This window comes from Rattus rattus, chromosome 6 (genome assembly GCF_011064425.1).
Source record: "Rattus rattus isolate New Zealand chromosome 6, Rrattus_CSIRO_v1, whole genome shotgun sequence".
Taxonomy (NCBI): Eukaryota; Metazoa; Chordata; class Mammalia; order Rodentia; family Muridae; genus Rattus; species Rattus rattus.
Window position 1 is genome coordinate 49735748 of NC_046159.1, and position 20344 is coordinate 49756091.

Below are 20344 nucleotides of genomic sequence, written 5' to 3' on the forward strand. Positions count from 1 at the left end.
AACAGTATAGATATTTTTCAATATTATATGTAACTTCAATTTTTAAGTAAATTTTTAAAATACAAAGTTAAGACCTCTTTTTAAAAATATACATACTTGTAATTATATACAGTTACAAAAAAATTTCATGTTGTGGGTGCAGTCTCACATTATGGGTTCCCAAATCTTTATTTTGTACTTCTGAGCTATAAGGCTCTTTGCTTACATTCACAGGAAGTAGACAGTTGTGCAGTAAGTTTCCTTCTGGGCATCAGGGAGCTGGAGCCAGGATCTGTGTGTGCTAATCATGTGCTTTGGAACCAGTGTTATGCCTTCCCCTTAGACAGTTATGTTCTTAGCTTTCCGGGAAGCCAAGAAACACAATGTAAAGACGATACACTTTAGTCGAATACCAGCCAATAATAGCCCACGGGCCAGGTCAACTCTGCCACCATGAGCTGACTGCCTTAAAAAATTACTTTCAAGAAATTAGAGGGAATAGGTCAAAAGTAATGATATTTGGTAATGTCTATAAGCTATGTTAAATTATGTTGGAACACAGCCACGCCCACCCTCTTCCACACTGCATGTATGTCAAGGCCCAAAATATTTACTGCTAGACTTGATAGAAGAAGGGTTTGCCGAACCTCACTGACTTGCTCTCAGTCGATCCTATTGGGCATCCTCTTATCAGCTGTGTGCATGACACCAGAGAGTCAGACCACATGTGCTTCCACTAATAGTCACTGAGGACCACTCAGGATGCTCACCTCTAGAGACGCTCTTTCCCATCCTCTCCCACTCTTCCCATCCCTTTCCGGTAAGCTTCATATGAACACCGGACAAGTCTGCCAGGAGTATGGAGAGACTCACTGTTTCTTCAATTCCTTTGTAATCACAGAGAAATGCTGTCCACCCACAGCAGCCCTTACAAGACACTAGAGAGGCGGCCCCAGGGAGGACGGAGCATGCCCACCACGCCAGTCCTGACTCGGAATGCCTACAGCAGCAGCCACCTGGAGTAAGCACTTCTCCTCAGCTTCCTCACTGTCAGTTTTGGGTTGAGTGTCTGCTTTGCCTTTGCTGCCCTTCTAAATCTTTTAAAGTGACTTTCTGCAATGGTCACCCTGACTCATTCTAACCCATTCCCTGCTAACTTACAGTTTCCAGTTGGTCAGTAAAGACCACGTACTGGATATGGCGGTATCCAGGCATATGTTGGATTCTTGGTACTTGCATATTTCCCCACCTAGGTAGTACCACTCTTCATCATTCACGGGCAAAGATGAGAATCATTGCAGTGGGGCTCTTGCAGAATTCAGCCCTAAATGTTTTCATTTTCTTTTATTTATTTTTCTTTTTAAAAGACATGTATTTATTTATTCTATATGAGTGTTCTGCCTTCACACACACACAGCAAGAGGGAATCAGACCCCATTACAGATGATTGTGAGCCATCCTGTGGGTGCTGGGAATTGAACTCAGGACCTCTGGAAGAGCAGGCAGTGCTCTTAACCACTGAACCGTCTCTCTAGCCCCTTCTTTTCTTTGTAAAAGGTATTTATTTAGCAACACCACTTCTGATAGTTCAAGTCGACTTTGAACTCACTACGTGGCCAAGAGTGGCCTTGAATTCCTCATCCTCCTGCCTCCACCATCCCCGTGCTGGACTACAGGTGTACACCACTACACCTGGCTTATGTGGTGCCAAGGTCTAAACCCAGGGCTTCACACTTGCCAGGCAAGCACTATTAAGCTGTAACCTCAGCCCTGTAAATTCTTTTTCCAAGCTACTTGAGTTAGTGCCCACGGTAAGCCTGTTATGAAGTACATATCAGGGACCATTTCCGTCTCGTTTTACGAACACAGAAGCAAAACAGGGATGTTGAACACCCTGCCCTAACTCTTACAGCTGACAGCTACGCCATGGCTCAGCACGGGTCCAGGCTCCACCCTACCTCACCTCCTTCCCTCCTACTCTTATGTAACTGATGTCATGTGAGAAGGGAAGCCTCTAAAGCCCTGTTGGAGGGCATCTTCCAGCTTTAATGCAGGCTACATATCATCACAGATATCTTCTCTAGCCTCAAGAAAGGATTTGGCTTTCACAAAAACAGGACCTGGTTCTTCCCTAATTCTGACTGTGGTGATGAGCTTACACGCAAACCAGTGCGTGGCGGGAATGGGTGGACTCTAGTATGAAACCTGCAAAGTCCTATTGATTTAGAGGTTATGGATCTATTCAGCACGTTCTTTTCTCTGTGTTGCCTGTGTTCCTGTGTGATGCATGTGTGTGGGTGCTTGTATACTTGACTGTGGAGGCCAGAGGTCAACATGGGGTACCTTCCTCAAGCAACTCTCCCCCTTATTTTTTAAGATAAGGTCTCCCGTTGAACCTGGAGTTCACCAATTTGCCTAGACAGGGCTGGCTAGCAAGCTTCAGCGATCTGCCTGCCACCACCTCCCTAGTGTCAATTACAGGCACCCTGTCTTGCTTTTTAACGTGGGTTCTGAGTTATGGATGCTCAACGCCCAGCACACACTCTGCTGTGGTGCCATCCCCCCATCCCCCACCCCACCCCTGTCCTCAGCCTAGTGTCCTTTTCCCTCCCTTGGATCCCTCTTCTGCTTCATTCATCTTCCCTTCTCTCCTTTCAGACCTGATTCCTCGTCTCAACACTGCCGCCAGCGGAGCGGAAGCCTGGAGTCCCAGTCCCACCTGCTCTCTGAGATGGACAGCGATAAGCCATTTTTCACCCTTTCCAAATCCCAAAGAAGCAGCAGCACGGAGATCCTTGACGACGGGTCTTCGTATACCAGCCAGTCAAGCTCAGAGTATTACTGTGTGACGCCTGCTGCCGGCCCTTACTACACCACCCAGACCCTAGACACCCGTGCCAGGGGGAGAAGAAGGTCTAAGAAACACAGTGTTTCTACTTCCAATTCGGGAAGCATGCCCAACCTAGCACAAAAGGATACCTTGAGGAACGGCGTCTACTCAAAAGGTCAGGACCCACCTCCTTCCGGTTACTATATCGCCGGATATCCACCGTATGCGGAGTGCGACCTGTATTACAGTGGTGGCTACGTCTACGAGAATGACACTGAGGGACAGTACAGTGTCAATCCTTCTTACCGATCCTCAGCTCACTATGGATACGACCGCCAGAGGGACTACAGCAGGTCTTTCCACGAAGATGAGGTGGACCGCGTGCCCCATAACCCTTATGCAACTCTCCGGCTGCCAAGGAAGGCTGCCGTGAAATCTGAGCACATCACCAAAAACATCCACAAGGCCATAGTTGCCGAGCACCTTCGTGGCTGGTATCAGAGGGCTTCTGGACAAAAGGACCAGGGGCACAGCCCACAGACGAGCTTTGACTCAGACAGGGGATCACAGAGGTGCCTTGGATATGCAGGGCTCCAGGTCCCCTGCTCTCCAAGCAGTCGAGCATCTTCCTACTCTTCAGGTAAGATACTGGGGGAGGCACATCACTCCAAGGGCCACCGTATATCACACTCCCAACCCACCCCACACTACTCCTGTCCAGGGTCATAAATTGATCCCCAAGGCCATTAAGAGTGGCGGTTAATAGGTGGATCCGTAGTAAGAGCTGCCAACTTGAACAGCTTTCACAGAGCATTAGAGTTGGATGAAGCCAATCTGTAGATTTGAGCCAGGCAGACACTGTGAGGATCTAGTCTGTGCGCTGTCCTGTGTTGGTGCTTACACCAGCTTTGTGCGGTCTTCATCTCGTGTTGATAGCCCCATCTCTTAAAAGTATTCTCACCGTTGGAGGTTGATGTTTTGAAAGAATTATGGAAGACACACAAGGCTAGCAGAAGGCATTACGAATCACACATCCCTTCCCATTGGCTAAGATGTGATAAATCTAAGGATGTTCCTGCCTGCATAACACCCACAGTAATTCTGATAGAACTGGTATTTGGCGAGTATTTTTTCTACATACTTTGCTTATCTTATCTCAGTGTGTATGATTCTCTACTGAATTGCTAATGTAAGGAATTTGGGGGAGCTGGGGTCATAGCTCAGTGGTTGCCTGGGGTGTTTGAAAACCTATTCCATGACACCATCATTACTGAAAACTCAGGGATTTTGGTAGCTAATTTCGATCATCGAAAGCATTCTCTTTCTAACCCTTTTATGGGGTTTGACCACTCCCCCTGCTCACATTTGCAGAGTACCCTGCTCACACCCTTACCTGTTCTAATTTGGAGAAACAGGATGAACACTGCTCTGCCCTCCATAGTGAGAGCTCAGTACTAAAAGAATCTCTGGCCTCTACAAGCTCAGGGTGTAGTCAGCAACTGAAGGAATTTATGATTTGAAGAAATGCATGAAATCCTTAAACTACACAAAAACCTGGTCTTGAGATTTGCTGCCTCCCTGAAACATGTGTGGGAATTGCCAAGCCTGTGGAACAGTCAGAGTGAACTGCACCTTTATGATTCATAAGCTCGCTGACAAGAGACATTGCCATAGAAACTTCTGCTTGGGTTCTATTTTATTACTATTTCTATGACCTGGACTTCCGCTAGGATTATCCCACCTATGACCACATCAACACAGGAAGAGGCTTCTATCACTGTTTCTTATAGTTTATGGCCCTGATCTAGAGGACATCTGTCTTGCTCAGAGGACACTCTGAACTTCCTTAAAGTTCAGGGTGAAGCATGAAAAGCTTTCACAGATGACATATAGACAGAGCTCTACAAGAATAAAAGCAAACAGGGATCTGGAAATTCTTGTGGATGGCCTTTGGTGCACAGGGCTGGGGGAACACCCAGGGAAAACCAGGTGTGATTCAAAACTCTTGACTGCCTTGTCTGTTGGCTTCGTATCTAGGGCAAGGGTGAAAACAGAGTTAATACTTCCTGGTTCAGACCTGGTATCAGTTCCGCTGACTGTACCACCAAGAGCATTCCTCCTCACCCCAACCTCCCTTTGACGTTTCAAGATAGGATCTTACAGTGCATCTTGGGCTGGCCTCAAACTCATAAGGCCGCTCCCGTGACTGCTCTACCACACCTGGCTAAGAGCATCCTTTATAAAGCATTAAGTGGATGAAATCAAGGCTCCCGGAAATCCCTTCTGGAATGTTCCCTGCCCCTACTTTATAGCTTTAGAGGTGTATTTCTACAGGCTCGAATCATTCACGTGGAGAGCTACATTTCCTGTTTCTGGTTAGTCAGATTTTGCACCACCTGAAGGCTTTGTGGTGACTCAGTTTCAGGAGTGATGGTAACCACCTTTTCTTGACAGCTCTGTGCCAGGGTGCACTTTTAGTGGGAACAGCAGGGCTGTAGGGCGAGTGCTGTAGTTGGGTGTGTTTTTATTCTTATTTTACAATCAAGGTGACTCCGGTTTAGATAGATAGTTCAAATGGCTCTGCCAGTCCCCTAGGCTGGCAGGTGACAAAGTAGGGCTTCTGTCCCAGCTCTAACAGTATGACCCCCACAAGCTTCAGAGCCCTCCCCTTAGTGCTCAGTCTTGGAAACCCTGCATGAGGATCCTACATCTGTTAGGGTGAATCAGGCGGTAATATGGCCACTGACACATTTTGAAGTTTGTCAGTGGTGATTGCAAGTGGCTTGTGGGTGTGGAAAGAGGTCAGTGACCAGGAACAGCAAATGAGGAATAGGAAGAACCATGACCAGGGCTTGTCTGTGTGAGGCTTGGATATACACAGGGCTGTCGAGCCGCCTGTGCAGCTCAGGAATGGAGCAAGACTGGTTTTACAAAGAGAATAGTAGAAACCCAGTGATGACCAGTGACGTTCCTTCAGTCAGGCTCTGCTTCCAAACTGTGCCCTTGTCCTCTCCTGTGCCACCCTTCTGCAAAACTAACCTCTTCCACCTTCTGCTAGCTGCTCCCCCCCACCCCCTGCCTCTGCCACTTTTTATTCAACAACAGAAAATGTCCTGTCTTGCCAGTGGCCAGTGTTGCCTTCAGTAATCAAGTCTCAACAAGTCACCTGGCTGGATGCTTTCCCTCCACAGACCTCTGCTTGTTCTCAAGTACCACCTGGCCGGCTCTGAAGGTTCTCTCCCTCCATGAGAATCCTCTTCTATTTTTTCTTCTGGGCTACTTAAAAATGTGTGTTATTGAAATTTTTTCTGTTAATAGTAATACTGTGTTCTGAGTCTTTATTCTGCACTAGGCTAAATGTGTTCCTAGTTCCCTTCAGTCCTGGTGTTGTAACCACGGAGAATGCGCTAATGCTGTTATCCTCTCCACACCTAAGGAAACCGAAGCTTAAAAAGGAGAAGTTATTTGCCCAAGCCACTCAGCCAGCTACTGATCCAGCAGAATGAACTGATTGCAAATTCTGCCTCAAATAGGGGTCTCTCTCAGGGATAGGACAGGGGCAAGGCCTGGACCCATCCCCAGCAGGGGCAAATACAAAACTGAACCAAGGTCGTTCGTCTCTCTGCTCTACACACACCTGACTGTGAAGCAACCTGAGCAGATTCGGCTTGGAATATTTCAACTAACATTCTCTCTTCCCATTTTCTTTGTAGTGTCTTCTACAAATGCTTCTGGGAACTGGAGGACCCAGTTAACCATTGGGCTCTCTGAATATGAAAATCCGGTGCATTCTCCCTACACCAGCTACTATGGCAACATCTACAATCCCTTGCCCTCTCCAAACAGGTGAGAACGTGTTGGCCAGGTTCTTGGAGCCTGGTCCTCTTTGAAGGATGTATGGCTCCTACACTGCGGTCTGACTGTGAAGAGGTATAACGTGGGATTTGGTAGGCAAGAGCCTATAGGCCCAACCCAACTGCCACCTTGTCTAGTAAATGTTTCACTGGAAAATAGCCTCGCTCATTACTCTCCCTGTAAGCTGTCTGTGTCCACGCTCTGAGGACAAAGCTAACTGGACTTTTAAAGTTTCCTGAGCTCCATCTAGCTCACCCAAATCCGGCAGTCCTTATAGCTATATGCTTTAAAGTCTTAGTCTCAAAGCTGGGCTTCTCCTTCTCGTCTATTTTAAGGGTGTGCTTAGAACTAACTGTATTGTGGATAATGTCCTTTCGAGTCTTTTCTGGAAAGGAGAAAACCTGCAGGGAAAACAATCCCTGCCCCCCAGTAAAGCCATTTGCACCAAAGTCCAGCCAACAGCTGTTGAGTTGGATCGCACCACTTGCAGCATTTCGTGTTCGCTAAGACTCGGTGCACACAGCCAGCTCTCCTGTTTGTCTTCTGAGGTAGTCGCTCGTAGGCAGCGAAGGGAACACCCAGTGCACACAGTGTGACTCTGAAGAACCGTGGCTTCTTTGATGAACACGTGACTCCCCTGGCATAGATGATTGGCAGGTCGATGGAGCAATGATCGTTGTATCATCCCGGGCTTATTAAAATGAATTCTTCTGCAGGGGAGGAACTAGCTTCATTCCTTCTTCTTCACTCTCCCGCCCTCACCCATCACGCTGTGAAGACACGCTTTTTCCGGTTCTGTTTTGTTTGGTTTGTTTGTTTTACTTTGCTCTTGATGTAGAGACTACAGCCTGTGCAGTGTCTGTGCTGGGGAACCGGGCAGGTTGACAGCTGCCTGCACTGGCAGTTGGTGTCCCGAGCTAATTGGAAGAATTCACTGCCTCCTCCCCCAGCTTCCACCCCTGTCCTTGTTTTTCTTCCCCACATTCCATGGAGTTTTTCTTGGCTTGGAATATTAAGCCAATTGTCTCAACTCAACAAAGGGTGTGCTCAAAATAGACTTTTGGTGAAACTGTACTTCATAGGACGTCAGCGGGCTGGGACTTGTATAAATAATGCTTAAAAATAAGTTCGCAGCAAGAGCCAAATCTCGAGCCCCCAAGTTTGAGGTGAACCCTTTCAACGGAGCTCTCATCACTCTGGCTAATACATTTGCAAAGACTTTTCGTGTTTGGACAGCGTTTCTCTCCTTTCTGCTGACTCAGTGCACAAAGATGGTTCCGATATCTTTAAGACCACTTTCATTGAATCCAGGAACTGCTAAACATTCTGAGAGGAAAATCTATTTTTACCAAGTCTGCCTATGTATTTCAGTAAGAGCAAGATGACTGGACAGAGGAGGCTGGTGTCAAAGGGGACATAGTGTGCAGGAAATGGGAAGCTATTTAGAGCTCCATTGTGGTGTGGGTGGGTGTTCGCACCCACTGTGGAGAAAATGTGGAGAGTATTAAAGAACTAGAAAGATAAAACGGAGCTGTAACCTTACCAACTCGAGACCGAAAGACTAACATTTGACATACTTCGCTCTTTTGCACTGTCCATTCTAACGCAATCATAATGGTATAGTAAATACAGTTTTGCATTTTATATTATTATGAAATTATATATCTCATTCTAAAAAATTTTTGATATCATAAAAATACATTCCTATGTGGTTAAACTTTTTGTTTGGTTGGCTGGTTGTTTAGTAGATTTGGATTTTTTTTAAGACCTGGTTTCTCTGTGTAGCCCTGGCTGTCCTGAAACCTGATTTGTAGACCAGGCTGGTCTCAAATTCAGAGATCCACTTGTCTGTCTCCTGAGTGCTGGGATGAAAGGTGTGCTCCACCACCTAGCTAAAAGTGTGTTTTGTAAGTTCCTGCTTTTCAGATGAACAGGCAACGTTTATGGTGCCGAAATAGTAGAAGCACATATTTCAACCTGTCACATGTAGGATTCTTAAAAACTACGATACAATCTGATCATTTTAATCTAATTCAATTTAATAAGCTAAACACAACAATAATCATTCATAAAGTTTAATAAATTTGCCTCAAGGCCGCATGATACATTTTTATGTAAACATGTTTTTAAAGCTGCCACGGTGGTTCGAGTTCTTAAGAGGCTAAGGTAGGAGGATTGCTGCAAATTTCTGGGCAACCTAAGCTACCTAATGAGATTAAAATCAGTCTGGACAAAAAGGTGAAACCCTGTCTCAAAACCAAAGCAAACCAACCAAACAAAAAGCATGATTTTTTAAATCAGAGATGGAATACCTCCATGTGGAAAATCTTATAATGACAATATCTTTTACAATTAACATATTAGTTATGCTAATAGCAGTGAGAGGCAAAATAAATTTCATAATGTAAAAGAATAACTCTAGATTGTCTAAAGTCTTAAAATGCTCAGCAACATTTGAGTGTTTTTGGTTTTGTTTTTTTAAATAAGCTGTGTTATTTACAGAAAGCTCGGAGTTTTAATTGGCAATTTTTTCCCCAGTAAGGTTTGGTAAACCTGGTATTGGTGAGCTCCCTGAAGCAGACCAATCCCTGCTCAGCTGCTACAGTTTCAAGATGAACTTGTTTTCCTTCACTTCCTGTCTTCCTCTCCCTTTCCTATTCCTGTCTAACTTCCCCCATCACTAGGCAGAATCACAATCGAGGCCCTCTGTCGCAGAGGATGGCTGTGGCTCCAGAAGTGAGATCAGTATTAAGCTCTGTCTTGTTCAGTGTAGCCAGCCGTAGTAAGTACAGTGCTGCGCTCTGCCCATTGCTTCTTTCCCTACAGCAGGACTTTCGCCTGCCCTGGCTGCTGTGTGAGGTTGTGAAATCTGACTTGGCTTTGACATTTCCTGAAAACACTAAACATCCTGAATTTACACACTATCTGTTCCCAAAGCTCTCCTTCCAAAGACTTTTTAACTCGGCTTTACTAAAAGACTTTGGAACTGGAAACAAAAGTCTACTAACTATCTAACCTCTTTTTAACTGTTACAGAGCTGGTTTGCTTAGCTGAACTGTTTGTATGTGTACTGTGCTTGTTTGAATATACCATCCAGATATGTCTGTTTCTCCCCCAGCCCCTGCAGTGTTAGGATCAAAATGCTTATATGATGTAATTTCCTGGGTCATTGACAATTTATATTTGGCTCATAGCCCTCAGAATATGATGTATAGCCCAAACTATCTCTGCTAACTTTTAAGTTTTCATCTTACTCCTGAGAAAAGCCCATTGTTTATTCTTTTAATTAGAAGAGTTGCCCAAAATATGCCTTTTTTAAAAGTTAAAATATGATTATATAAAAAATTAAGAAGCAAGCATATGTCAAAGATCCACTTTTTATTATTGATAAGAAAGCTAGCTATGCTTCTCCCCCCCCTTTTCCTTTTTTTTCCGGAACTGGGGACCGAACCCAGGGCCCTACCACTGAGCTAAATCCCCAACCCTGCTATGCTTCTTTAAAGGGAATTCAAAACAATAAAAGAAAGCTCCAGGATAAGACCGTTCCATTTTATACCAGATCAGGCAGTGTCCGATGGGGCAATAAAGTAGAAACACTTTCTTCTACAAAAGGATATGTTTGTATTTCTTCCAGACAAACACCTTTAAGTTAACATGTAACTTAATACCTCCTGGGCCCTGATCAATAGTAAATGAAAGTTAAACAAAGGTAGAACTCTCCTGAGAGTCCAACGGTCTTTTGTGTGCCTGGCACACAATGCTTCACTGTGCTGTGAACCGAGTATGCACTTTTCTCCCCCTCCCGTCTTAGGTTCTGGAAATTTTTTTCCTTAACAGTGCTTTCCTCTAACCTGTTGGACTGTTTGTACTGAGGGAGTGAAATAGATCCGAGTAGTAACTCTCCTGGTTCCCTTTAACAGACAGTATGCAGAGAGCACTCCGCTGGACGGTACAGACGGAAACCAGCTGGAAGACAGCCTGGAGAGTAGTGAACAGAGGCTCTTTTGGCATGAAGACTCCAAGCCCGGAACATTAGTCTGAATGCAGCTGGACCTCCTGACCAAGCACTGCGCGTTCTCACACTAGTGTGCCTTGCAAAGTCTGCTCATCTTCTACAAGAAGGCTTTAGAAACTAAAGGCATGAAAGGTCGAAGACAAGACTTAAATGTGGTTTGAAAGAGAATCACACACTAAGCCCCACAAAGCCCTGGATGAGGACTTGCCTTCCACATTGTAGGCACTGACTCATCACTAAGTCAGATCCCGTTGTGGGACTCTTGTCAAGAGGACCTGCACAAAGCCTTGACCCACAGCGAGCTCTTATGAAGGGGATAACATTTGCCAAAGGCAAGCCCCAAAGCTGGGAAGACGGTCACGGAGTTTGTCCCATTGGAGAGGAGGATGGGAGATTTCAGAGCACAGTTCAGAATGCGGAGAGAGGGAACCCAGAAGCTCCTGAATCATGACTCACCTTCACAAGGTTTGAACTCACGAGCTGACAGAAAACACCCTGTTACCACAAACCGACGAGGACAATTTAGACAGTATTGGAAACTTACTTGAAGAGAAGTTAGATTTTCATGAAGTGCTGAACGAGTGTAAATGTTTTAGGCTATTGCAAAATGACGTTTTTCATAAGCACCCTAGTATGGATTCTAGCCTTCTGATTGCTGTAGCATCCCGTACTATAACTTAAAGGTAGCCAACTAGAGGAAATGAAGTAACTGGCCAGTTCTGCTTGGAGAACGTCCCAAAGGTACATGCCACCAGTCCCTGCTGTGCTTCCCAACACCGCTCAGACTGGTGACCTTTGCCTGTCATCTGAATGGTGGGCTCGAGGTGGCAAGCTTATCTGAACAAGTGTTTGGAGATGCTAACAGAAAGGACCCCAAAAGGACAAAGCCAACCCACATCACCGTAGATGAATCGTGTGCCTTACAGTGGTGAGCCGTAGAAAATGAAGCCTACGATCTGAACTCCAGAAGTAAATCCGAGTCACAGAGTGACGAGCCGAGATTGGCAGGAAAGAATTTACTCCAAGCTGCAGGAGATTGAATTATGAGGATTAAACTACCTCATACCCCCCGGAGGAAGTCGTTCGTGTAGGTTAGCTGTTCACAGGACCTTGCCTGCCTCTAGAGCAGCCTTGTTCTTTGTGTCTTTTTTTTTTTTGGCTTCAGAGTCCCACAAAAGGTGCTCCCTTCCCCTCCCTTTTATACGAGTTTCTTGTTCATATTGTGAATAGAGACATTTCTCAACAAGTTTTCTGGAACATTTTTCTACTTGTATTCCAAAGCATGTAATATATACATAAAAAATGATTTGATAACTGCTACTCTGTCATTTGTATCATTAGAAATGAAGTTCGGGGAAAATTTTTTTGGAAAAAAAAAGAAGACACAAGTTAAAAAAAATAACTTATTCCTTTTTGCATATTTGTATAGCCTCCCGAAATTGGAAATCGCCTTTTGCATATTCTTTCACTGTTTTGACTTTTTGAGACCTATTATTTTTTTTTTTTATGTAGGGCAATAAACTTATGGTGTGCTACTGACACGTGTCCGAGTTCTTGTCTTTATGTTTGGGATCCACAAGAGACAGTGTGAGATGTTCCATCTCAAGGGCGTTGGGCACACAAATACATTTAATATTACAAGGTTTTGTTGATTCCAAGATACACACTTTTCATCATTCAATCAGAAAATAAGGTTTATATTCATCATGTCTTTTTGGAATTGTCCATGGTTTGGGTTGCTGTGAATTTGGCTGATGTTTTGTTTGTTTGTTTGTTTTCTTATTCATACATAAAATATTGTTTTGTTCTGTTGTTTCAGTGTTGGACCTGAACCTAGGTTCTTGTACACACACTAGATTCTCTACCACTGCAATATATACCCCAGCCCACTGCTGTGCCTTATGACAGGGTGTCTTGGAATTGATCAAATGGGAGAGTTAATCACTTCACTGAGAAGGACTGATGGGAATTTTTAGGATTTAGGTTTGAAAATATTAACTGATTGATAATGAGTAATTCATCTTTGCTTTTAAAACAAATCCTTTTCAATAGAGGAAGGCATTTCCCCTTCTGTGTTACCCTGTTTATTAGAGAGAGCTAGGTTGGAAATGAAATGTAAGGAAACACAAATAAATGTTTCTATGCATGTGCCCTACATGAAAGTCCGCCTTTTCCTGCTAAAAAGGTGATGTGCTCAGAATCACAAATACAGTCTTGAAGGAAAAAGTATGACTTAGCTTCCGCATAGAAGCACAGCAGGTCTGCCATCTGTCTTTGGTGGAAATTACTCAAAAGCAAAAACAGATAAAGGCAAATTTTCAACATATATCCATTCTCTTCTTAACTCCACACATGCGTACACGCGCATGTGCACGCACACACACACATACACACACACACACATAATTCCTCTCCTCATAGAAGGCATTTGAATTACATATAACATGTAATCATGTCCTGCAAGTGTTGCCCAGAATATAGAAGACCGTGTCAGATCCCCAGAAACAAGAGTTACAAGTAGTGGCGAGCCCACCCAGTGCAGGTGCTTGACAAGAACTAGTGAGGTCCTGTGGAAGAGCAGCAAGCGTTCAGGAAAGAAATGTCCCTTTAAGGTGCATTCATTGGAACACTTGCTTCCTGTTGAGGGCACTGTATGGGGAAATTGTGGAAGCTGTAGGAGGCAGAGCCTAGCTGGAGGAGGAAGGTTGTGAGGATTTTAGCCCCTCCCTACCTCTTCTCCCTTTGCTTCCTGTAGAGTTGAACATTTAACCAGCCAGATTCTTGCCTCTGGGGGCGTGCCATGCATCCCACCACTGTCAACTCCAGTTCTGGAATTGCAGGTTAAAATGACTCTTCCCACAAGTCACTTTTGTCTGTAATAGTTCATCATATATACCATATATTATATATGATGTTGTTTTATAATTATATGATGTAGATATATGGCAGTGTATATTATATTATACAATATATGACAAATATGTATGCAGGTATATATTCTATATAATATGGTATGTATTGTTATATATTATATATACTGTTATATAACACATTATTTTATATATATGTGTGTATACATATATGTGTGTGTGTGTGTGTGTGTGTGTGTGTGATCTGACATATTAGGGCTCACTCCCTCTCAGTGCATATTGATCTGTCTCACAAATGTGAATATTTGGAGCTGGAGAAATGACTCAACGGTTAAGAGTACTGGTTACTCTCCTTGAAGACCTGGGTTTGATTCCCAGCATCCACATGGCAGCTCACAAGCAGCTGTAACTCTAGTCCTAGGGGATCCAGCACCCTCTCTGGCATGTGTGTGTGTGTGTGTGTGTGTGTGTGTGTGTGTGTGTGTGTATCCATATATATATATATATATATATATATATATATATATATGGATGAACATGGTGCACAGACACAATACAGTCTCATACACATAAAATAATAAACAGATATATAAGGTGAATTTAATAAATAGACTAACCTCCCTTAATGTTTGTTCTGCTTTTCTATACTTGAAAAAATAAAATAAATTCCCCTTTGTATCCAGGAACTAACAAATGTGAAAAGTAATAAAAATTTCAGAATCATTTTGATCTATTAGTTTGGCCTGTTCTTAGGAACAGAGGTTTAGATTAAAGAGTTTCCTAATATTGCGTTTTCAGAATTGGAATAATGGTTTTATTAAGTTTCCATTGTGTTGTGCTACAGTGCATCTCAAACTGTCAATGGTAAAATACACGTTTTTAAATTTTCCAATATACTGTGAAGTTGTAGACTTGTAAGGTAAAACAAACTGGATTATTATGAGAAAATTAATCCAAACCCACCAATTACTGGTTAATTTAACAGAGATCTGGAAATGGACGCTGGTGTTTATTGTTAGTGTTGGCAGATGGGAAGCTACTCCATCCCTAGGCACAGTGGTGCAGGCCTACAGTCCTTAAAGCTGCAAAGGCCTTGGCAGGAATCCGTGAGCCCAGGGGACCAGCCTAGGAAAACTAATGAGACTTGTCTCAAAAACAAACACCTCTGCAGTCGAGTCAGGGTCTGGATACTGACTCATTTCTTTTTTTTTTTTTTTTATAATTATTATTATTTGAGTATTTCTTATGTACATTTCGAGTGTTATTCCCTTTCCCGGTTTCCGGGCAAACATCCCCTTCCCCCCCCTTCCTTATGGGGTGTTCCCCTCCCCACCCTCCCCCATTGCCGCCCTCCCCCGACAGTCTAGTTCACTGGGGGTTCAGTCTTAGCAGGACCCAGGGCTTCCCCCTTCCACTGGTGCTCTTACTAGGATATTCATTGCTACCTATGAGGTCAGAGTCCAGGGTCAGTCCATGTATAGTCTTTAGGTAGTGGCTTAGTCCCTGGAAGCTCTGGTTGCTTGGCATTGTTGTACATATGGGGTCTCGAGCCCCTTCAAGCTCTTCCAGTTCTTTCTCTGATTTCTATACACCTCACCGCCTTCCTGCACCGGAGCTCTCAGACTCCCAGTAGCACTGACCTGGAGACGTGTGTCATCCATCCATGACCTCTCTCTCTCTCTCTCCCCCCTCCCTCCCCCCCCCTCTCTGAAGAGCAGGCTTGTGACTGGCCTCAAACTCCTCAGAGATCCGGCTGCCTCTGCCTCCCGAATGGTGGGATTAAAGGTTTGTGCACTAGGACTGCCTGGCTCGCCCAATGCTCCTTAAGAAGTTAAGTCATCACTGCCCTTTATAATCTGAAAGTGCATCGGAGCCGCAACCCTTTTCTGGAGAGAGAAAACACTTTGTGACACAGACTAACCCTGTAGGTAACAAGACACCTCCCCTTTCAAAAGCTCAGTGTGGCAGCGCAGGCCGGGGATTCGCCTCAGTTGACAGAGTACTTGTCTAGCATGGACAGTCTAAGATTCCATCCCCAGTAGTGTACTTCAACTGGCTGTGGTGGGGGGGTGTACCCATAACCCCTGCCCTGGGACGTAGAGGCAGGAGGAGCAGGACGGAGTTCAAGGCCACCTTCAACTACATGATGAGATGAGTTCAAGACCATCTTGGGCTACTTAAATACTAAAGTTGGCGGCTAACCCTACCTCCTCTGCTCTGGCCCTATTATCCCTCCTCTGATTTCCCCTGGGTCTTGTCTTCTACTCTGCCTTCCTTCCAATCCCAGTCAGGTGCCTGGGGTAGAAAGAGCAGTGCTTGGGCCTTCTCACTTCTAGTGAAAACAGAAAACATACCTGGGCTGGAAGGAGATCCTCAGTGGATTGGTGAAAACTGTGTGATATATTCTAAGCCCAGCTCTAATAATTAATATGACTAATTCTCACTTGTCAATGACAAAAAGCAGAGTCAGCCTGTGTGTAAGCACAGGTTAAGATAACCTGTAACTAGGGTGTCACCAAATCCCAGCAGGCTTCTCACTAGACTTAATTATCAATGCTGCACGAATTCACCCATGGATCAAATCCCTAAACTGTTCTGGTTAATAAAATCTCTTGGCTCCAGTACATACATACTTGTTACAAGCACCCATAAGCAGAATGAAATAAGTATTGATTAGTAGCGCTGAAACTACGTATTGATCCTTCCCCAGTTTTGATGATTCAGGGACAGTAGAGTGATATGAAATATGGCGTGCCCTTTATGGGGTTTCTGAGGAGCCACCTTGCAAGACAGCTCGGCATGTCTGGGCACTCACAAAGAACGAGTCTGATCTTCCATTAGACTCCAAGCAGAATCTTAGCCCTCCACAAGAAGTCTTTAAAAAATCACCCCCACCTTCTTCCTCCTTGGTGGAGTCAGTAAGAGTTTATCTTCCCAGCAGGAGAAAATGGGAGTCCTGCTTTTGTGATGCTTATCAGACACTGCCTTTAACATGTGTCGCGCGCGCGTGTGCGCGCGCACACACACACACACACACACACACACACACACACACACAGAGCCTTTCTCCATTCCTTTTGCTTTCAAGTACTAGCAGCCTTGACAAGAACAGTGACCTGGGGCTGGAAGGACAGTAGGAATTGACCCAAATTGGGATTTTCAGGTCATTTTCTTCAATGCTGGTCATGCACAGAGCCACCAAGGTTAAAGAAGTCTGTGAGTGTCACCTGCAGCTGTGCAGGCCTCTGTGGAGTGTCAGGGAAGTCTGTGGATATGTTTTGGATTCACCCAATAATCGGGGAGTATGACTGACATTTAGGGGCCAGGAACAACGAGTAAACACAGCAAACTATCCATCACCCCACTGAGTGGCCACTGTGATCCTTTGAGAAACCTTAGCATCTGAGACCTAGCACCTAGGGTTGCATCTGGGTGTTGTGTTCCTAAGCTTAACACGGAAGAGAAGTAAAGTAAATGCTTGTTGATGAGAGTCAGACAAGGTGCACGTGATTGAGGAAAGTATAGGAGGCACCCCAACCACCAACCAACAGGCAGTGTACCAACTGCATATCTGTAAGTCACAGACCCAGGCAATTGGAAAGAGTGGGCTGGAATCCGTGAGGGAGAAGCACAAGTCTCTGAATGACTTTATATGATTATTAATTCCATAAAGATGAAGGGTGATGAGAGACGATGGAGGAGGCATAGATGCTTCCTGAGATTGCTGGGACACCCCGAGTCCTTGTGAGGAGTTGATGCTGGATAGGGTCATTCCCTAGATGTTGGGAAGCGAGACCTTAGAAACTAAAAGAACACGAGGCCAGCTTAGGCTAATGTTGAAGAAGTCCGAGCAACAGAACAGACAACTCTCCCAACAATGACACTCGAACTGGTTTATTCACTTAACTCTCTCCTACCACTGTATGTGGTAGATGGTTGTATGCCCTGATAAGGCCTTGAAGAGTGGCTCAGTAAGGTGGCCAAACCGTTGGTGCCATGACCACACAGTAAGTGTTAAAGCTGGAATTCTCAGCCTCCCGCTTGATGCTGCATCAAATGCTCTGTGAGGACCCCGGTGATGCTTAGGAAGCGGTGAGTGACAGGGAAACTGTAGAGAATGGAGACAGAAAAGAAAGAATAAGAGCAAAGGCTTGGGGAAGAAGTAGGAGGAAATGCTTGAAGTCAGCTCAGCAGGGTGACTGTCAAAACCAGCAATCAGGGAGGAAAGTCCAGTCCGTGAACTTTCAGGCTTGTAGGGAGTGGTTTACAAGATGGGCGATTCGGATGTTCTCCATCAAGGTTCGACTTGAAAGGAGTCTCCAAGAAGGGTCAGGGAACAGCCAGTGGGCTGGAATTATCTTTGCAAATAATGTGGAGGAAAATGAGCTGTGGTGTTTGCCCCCCAAATGCGTCTCTTGCTGGGAATGAGCCTCAGCCATCATCCCAGGCCTCTCCTTCCCAATATACGCAGCAGCACCTGCACGAGCACACACACACACACACACACACACACACACACACACACGCAAACACACACGCAAACACACACGCAAACACACACGCAATGCACTTCTTGTTGGGGAACTTATTCTCTAGCTTGCCCTTTCCTCAGAAGATCTAGGCATCTTAAAAAGATCAAAAGCCAGGAAATTGAAAAGATCTCATCAGGAATCCCAGGAGCTCCAGGCTGGGAGAGGAATCCCAGGCACCCTTCAATTACTGGAGAAGCCTTTCAGGGAGTTGATGGTGGTGTCTGGACAGACACCGCTGTCTTCACAAAGTAGTGGTTAGAGGTGTGGGCTTTGAAGTCGGGGAGTCTCAGAGACAGACTATCTGGCTTGGAGTCTATCCCAGGCTCAATCCTTGCTGATTTCTGAAACTACCATTAGTCTCCCGGGGCTCAGGTTCACCCTGGGCACAGGGCTCACCAGGGCACTGTATAAGTTACACAGTGTAATGGCTGCAAAGAACGCAGGGCAGAATGTACCGGGCAAGTTTTTTTTTTTAGGAAATAAAGTAACCTGTGTGGGAAAATAGTAGGTGCTGCTCCTAATCCAGAAAGCTGAGGGTTTTTTTTATCTTTGTGTGCGTGTGTGTGTGTGTGTGTGTGTGTGTGTGTGTGTGTGTTCCTGTGTATGAGTGCAGAGCATGCACATGTCATGGTATATCTACCACCGTACCCATGTGGACGCCAAAGCACAACCTTAGGTCTTATTTGAGAGTGAGTCTTTTGCTTGTCTGGCACCATTTATGCCTGATTAGCAGGCCCACGGACTTCTGGGAAATCTGTCTGCTTCCCAGCTGGCTGTAGGACCACTGGATTACAGATGTGCAGCTCCATCTATCACTAAGCCTCCTCTGCCTTCTCAGGATCCAAACTGAGATCCTCACTGTCGGGGATCAGTTGCTTTACCTGTTGAGTCATCCCCCAGCCCCAAACCTGAGGTGCATTCATTTAGCCACTCAAATAATAGTACTGAAATAAACATCCCAGTTGAGAGTTGATTCCTAGTCCCAGCTCCTAGAATTTTCCCCACTTATTTAATCCTCACAGCAAGGCCACCACTGTAAATCCCAGCTCAGAGCTCTTGGATGTGAGTCTTGTGCCCCATGTGTAGTTAGAGGCACTTAAGGGTGGCTTCCGGTTACTGCAGTAGAAGAGACAGCCTTTGTGAAGTGTGAGTTCCTTATGCTCAGAGTCCACAGACAGGGAGGCTGCACTAGAGACCTGAATAGGTGTTTTCCACTTCCCCCTGCCTCAGCTGTCCTACAAGGACAAATTATACCTGTGAGTATTCAAGACTGAATACCACCTTAAGAATCAGACGCCCAGGCACCTCCTTAGCTCATGCTGGGTCAGGTCATGCTGTTGGCTCAAAGACAAGTCCCTGCCTTTTAGGCACACATAAGAAAGCAAACAAGCAAAAGATTTAGCAAAAAAATACAAAAGGGCACTTAAATTTGGAAAAGAGTTCTAAGTGCCAATTTTTTTTCTTTAGAATTTATTTTTCAGGCATCCTGGGAAAAATCCAGACAGAGTTGAGAACAAAACCCTTCAGTATGGGAAGTGTCCTGTGCACCTGAGATTCTAGGCGACTGAAAAAGGAGGACAAGACCACTCCTAGGTTGGGCTGAGGAGAGAAGGCTTTGTTGTAGGTATGAGGGAGAGGATAGCTAGAGGCATCTGGAAGGGTCCAGACTAAACTGGGCCACCGTCAGGGATGAGGAGCGAGAGAGGAAGTGGGTGGCAAGCGATCCAAGAAAGGAATCAAGAGCCAAGAGGGCCTGTAGCCAAAATGGCTGAGTTATATAGGGATCAGAGGCTGGGGGAAGGGAAGCCCAAACCCAGGGCTACAGAGGTTTAGGGGAGGGGGAGGGACAGGAAGTGCTGGGAGAAGCCACAGGTACTGCGTGTTTTGGTGAGAGGTAGCCAGAGTCAGCTTCGGTATGTTAATAGGTGCCTCAGTTAGTCACGTGTCCTGGGTTTACCTAACCCTAGGCAAACTCTTCTCTGTCCAGGGGCAGCTGGGATAGTTCCATACATGAGTGAAAAGTCTGTGCAATGAGGTGGCACACACAGATAGTGTCCAGACTTTCCCGGCCACGGACAGGTGGCCCGGCTCAGTGCATGAGCCCTTTATCTGAACAGAACCTTCCAGACTACGCCAGGTTTCTTCTGATCCTTGGGTTCTGCCTGGCCTTTCGAAGCATGCAATATTGGTTAAGAAGGACACCTAGAGGTCGTTTGGGTTTCCTGCAGGCAGGAGCTCCTAGCTGCCCTGAATTCAGGGTTTT

The 20344-nt window shown here is 45.2% G+C and overlaps 1 protein-coding gene across 1 annotated transcript in view; it reads left to right on the forward strand.

The window, feature by feature from the left end:
• Nucleotides 1-12220, forward strand: part of Frmd4b (FERM domain containing 4B) — a 183911-nt gene extending 171691 nt beyond the window's left edge. The window contains 4 exon segments of the mRNA XM_032906036.1: nucleotides 881-1000; nucleotides 2638-3449; nucleotides 6523-6655; nucleotides 10585-12220. Coding sequence (XP_032761927.1) covers nucleotides 881-1000; nucleotides 2638-3449; nucleotides 6523-6655; nucleotides 10585-10705 — 1186 coding nt within the window. The 3' untranslated portion in view covers nucleotides 10706-12220.
• Nucleotides 12221-20344: the final 8124 nt, after the last annotated feature.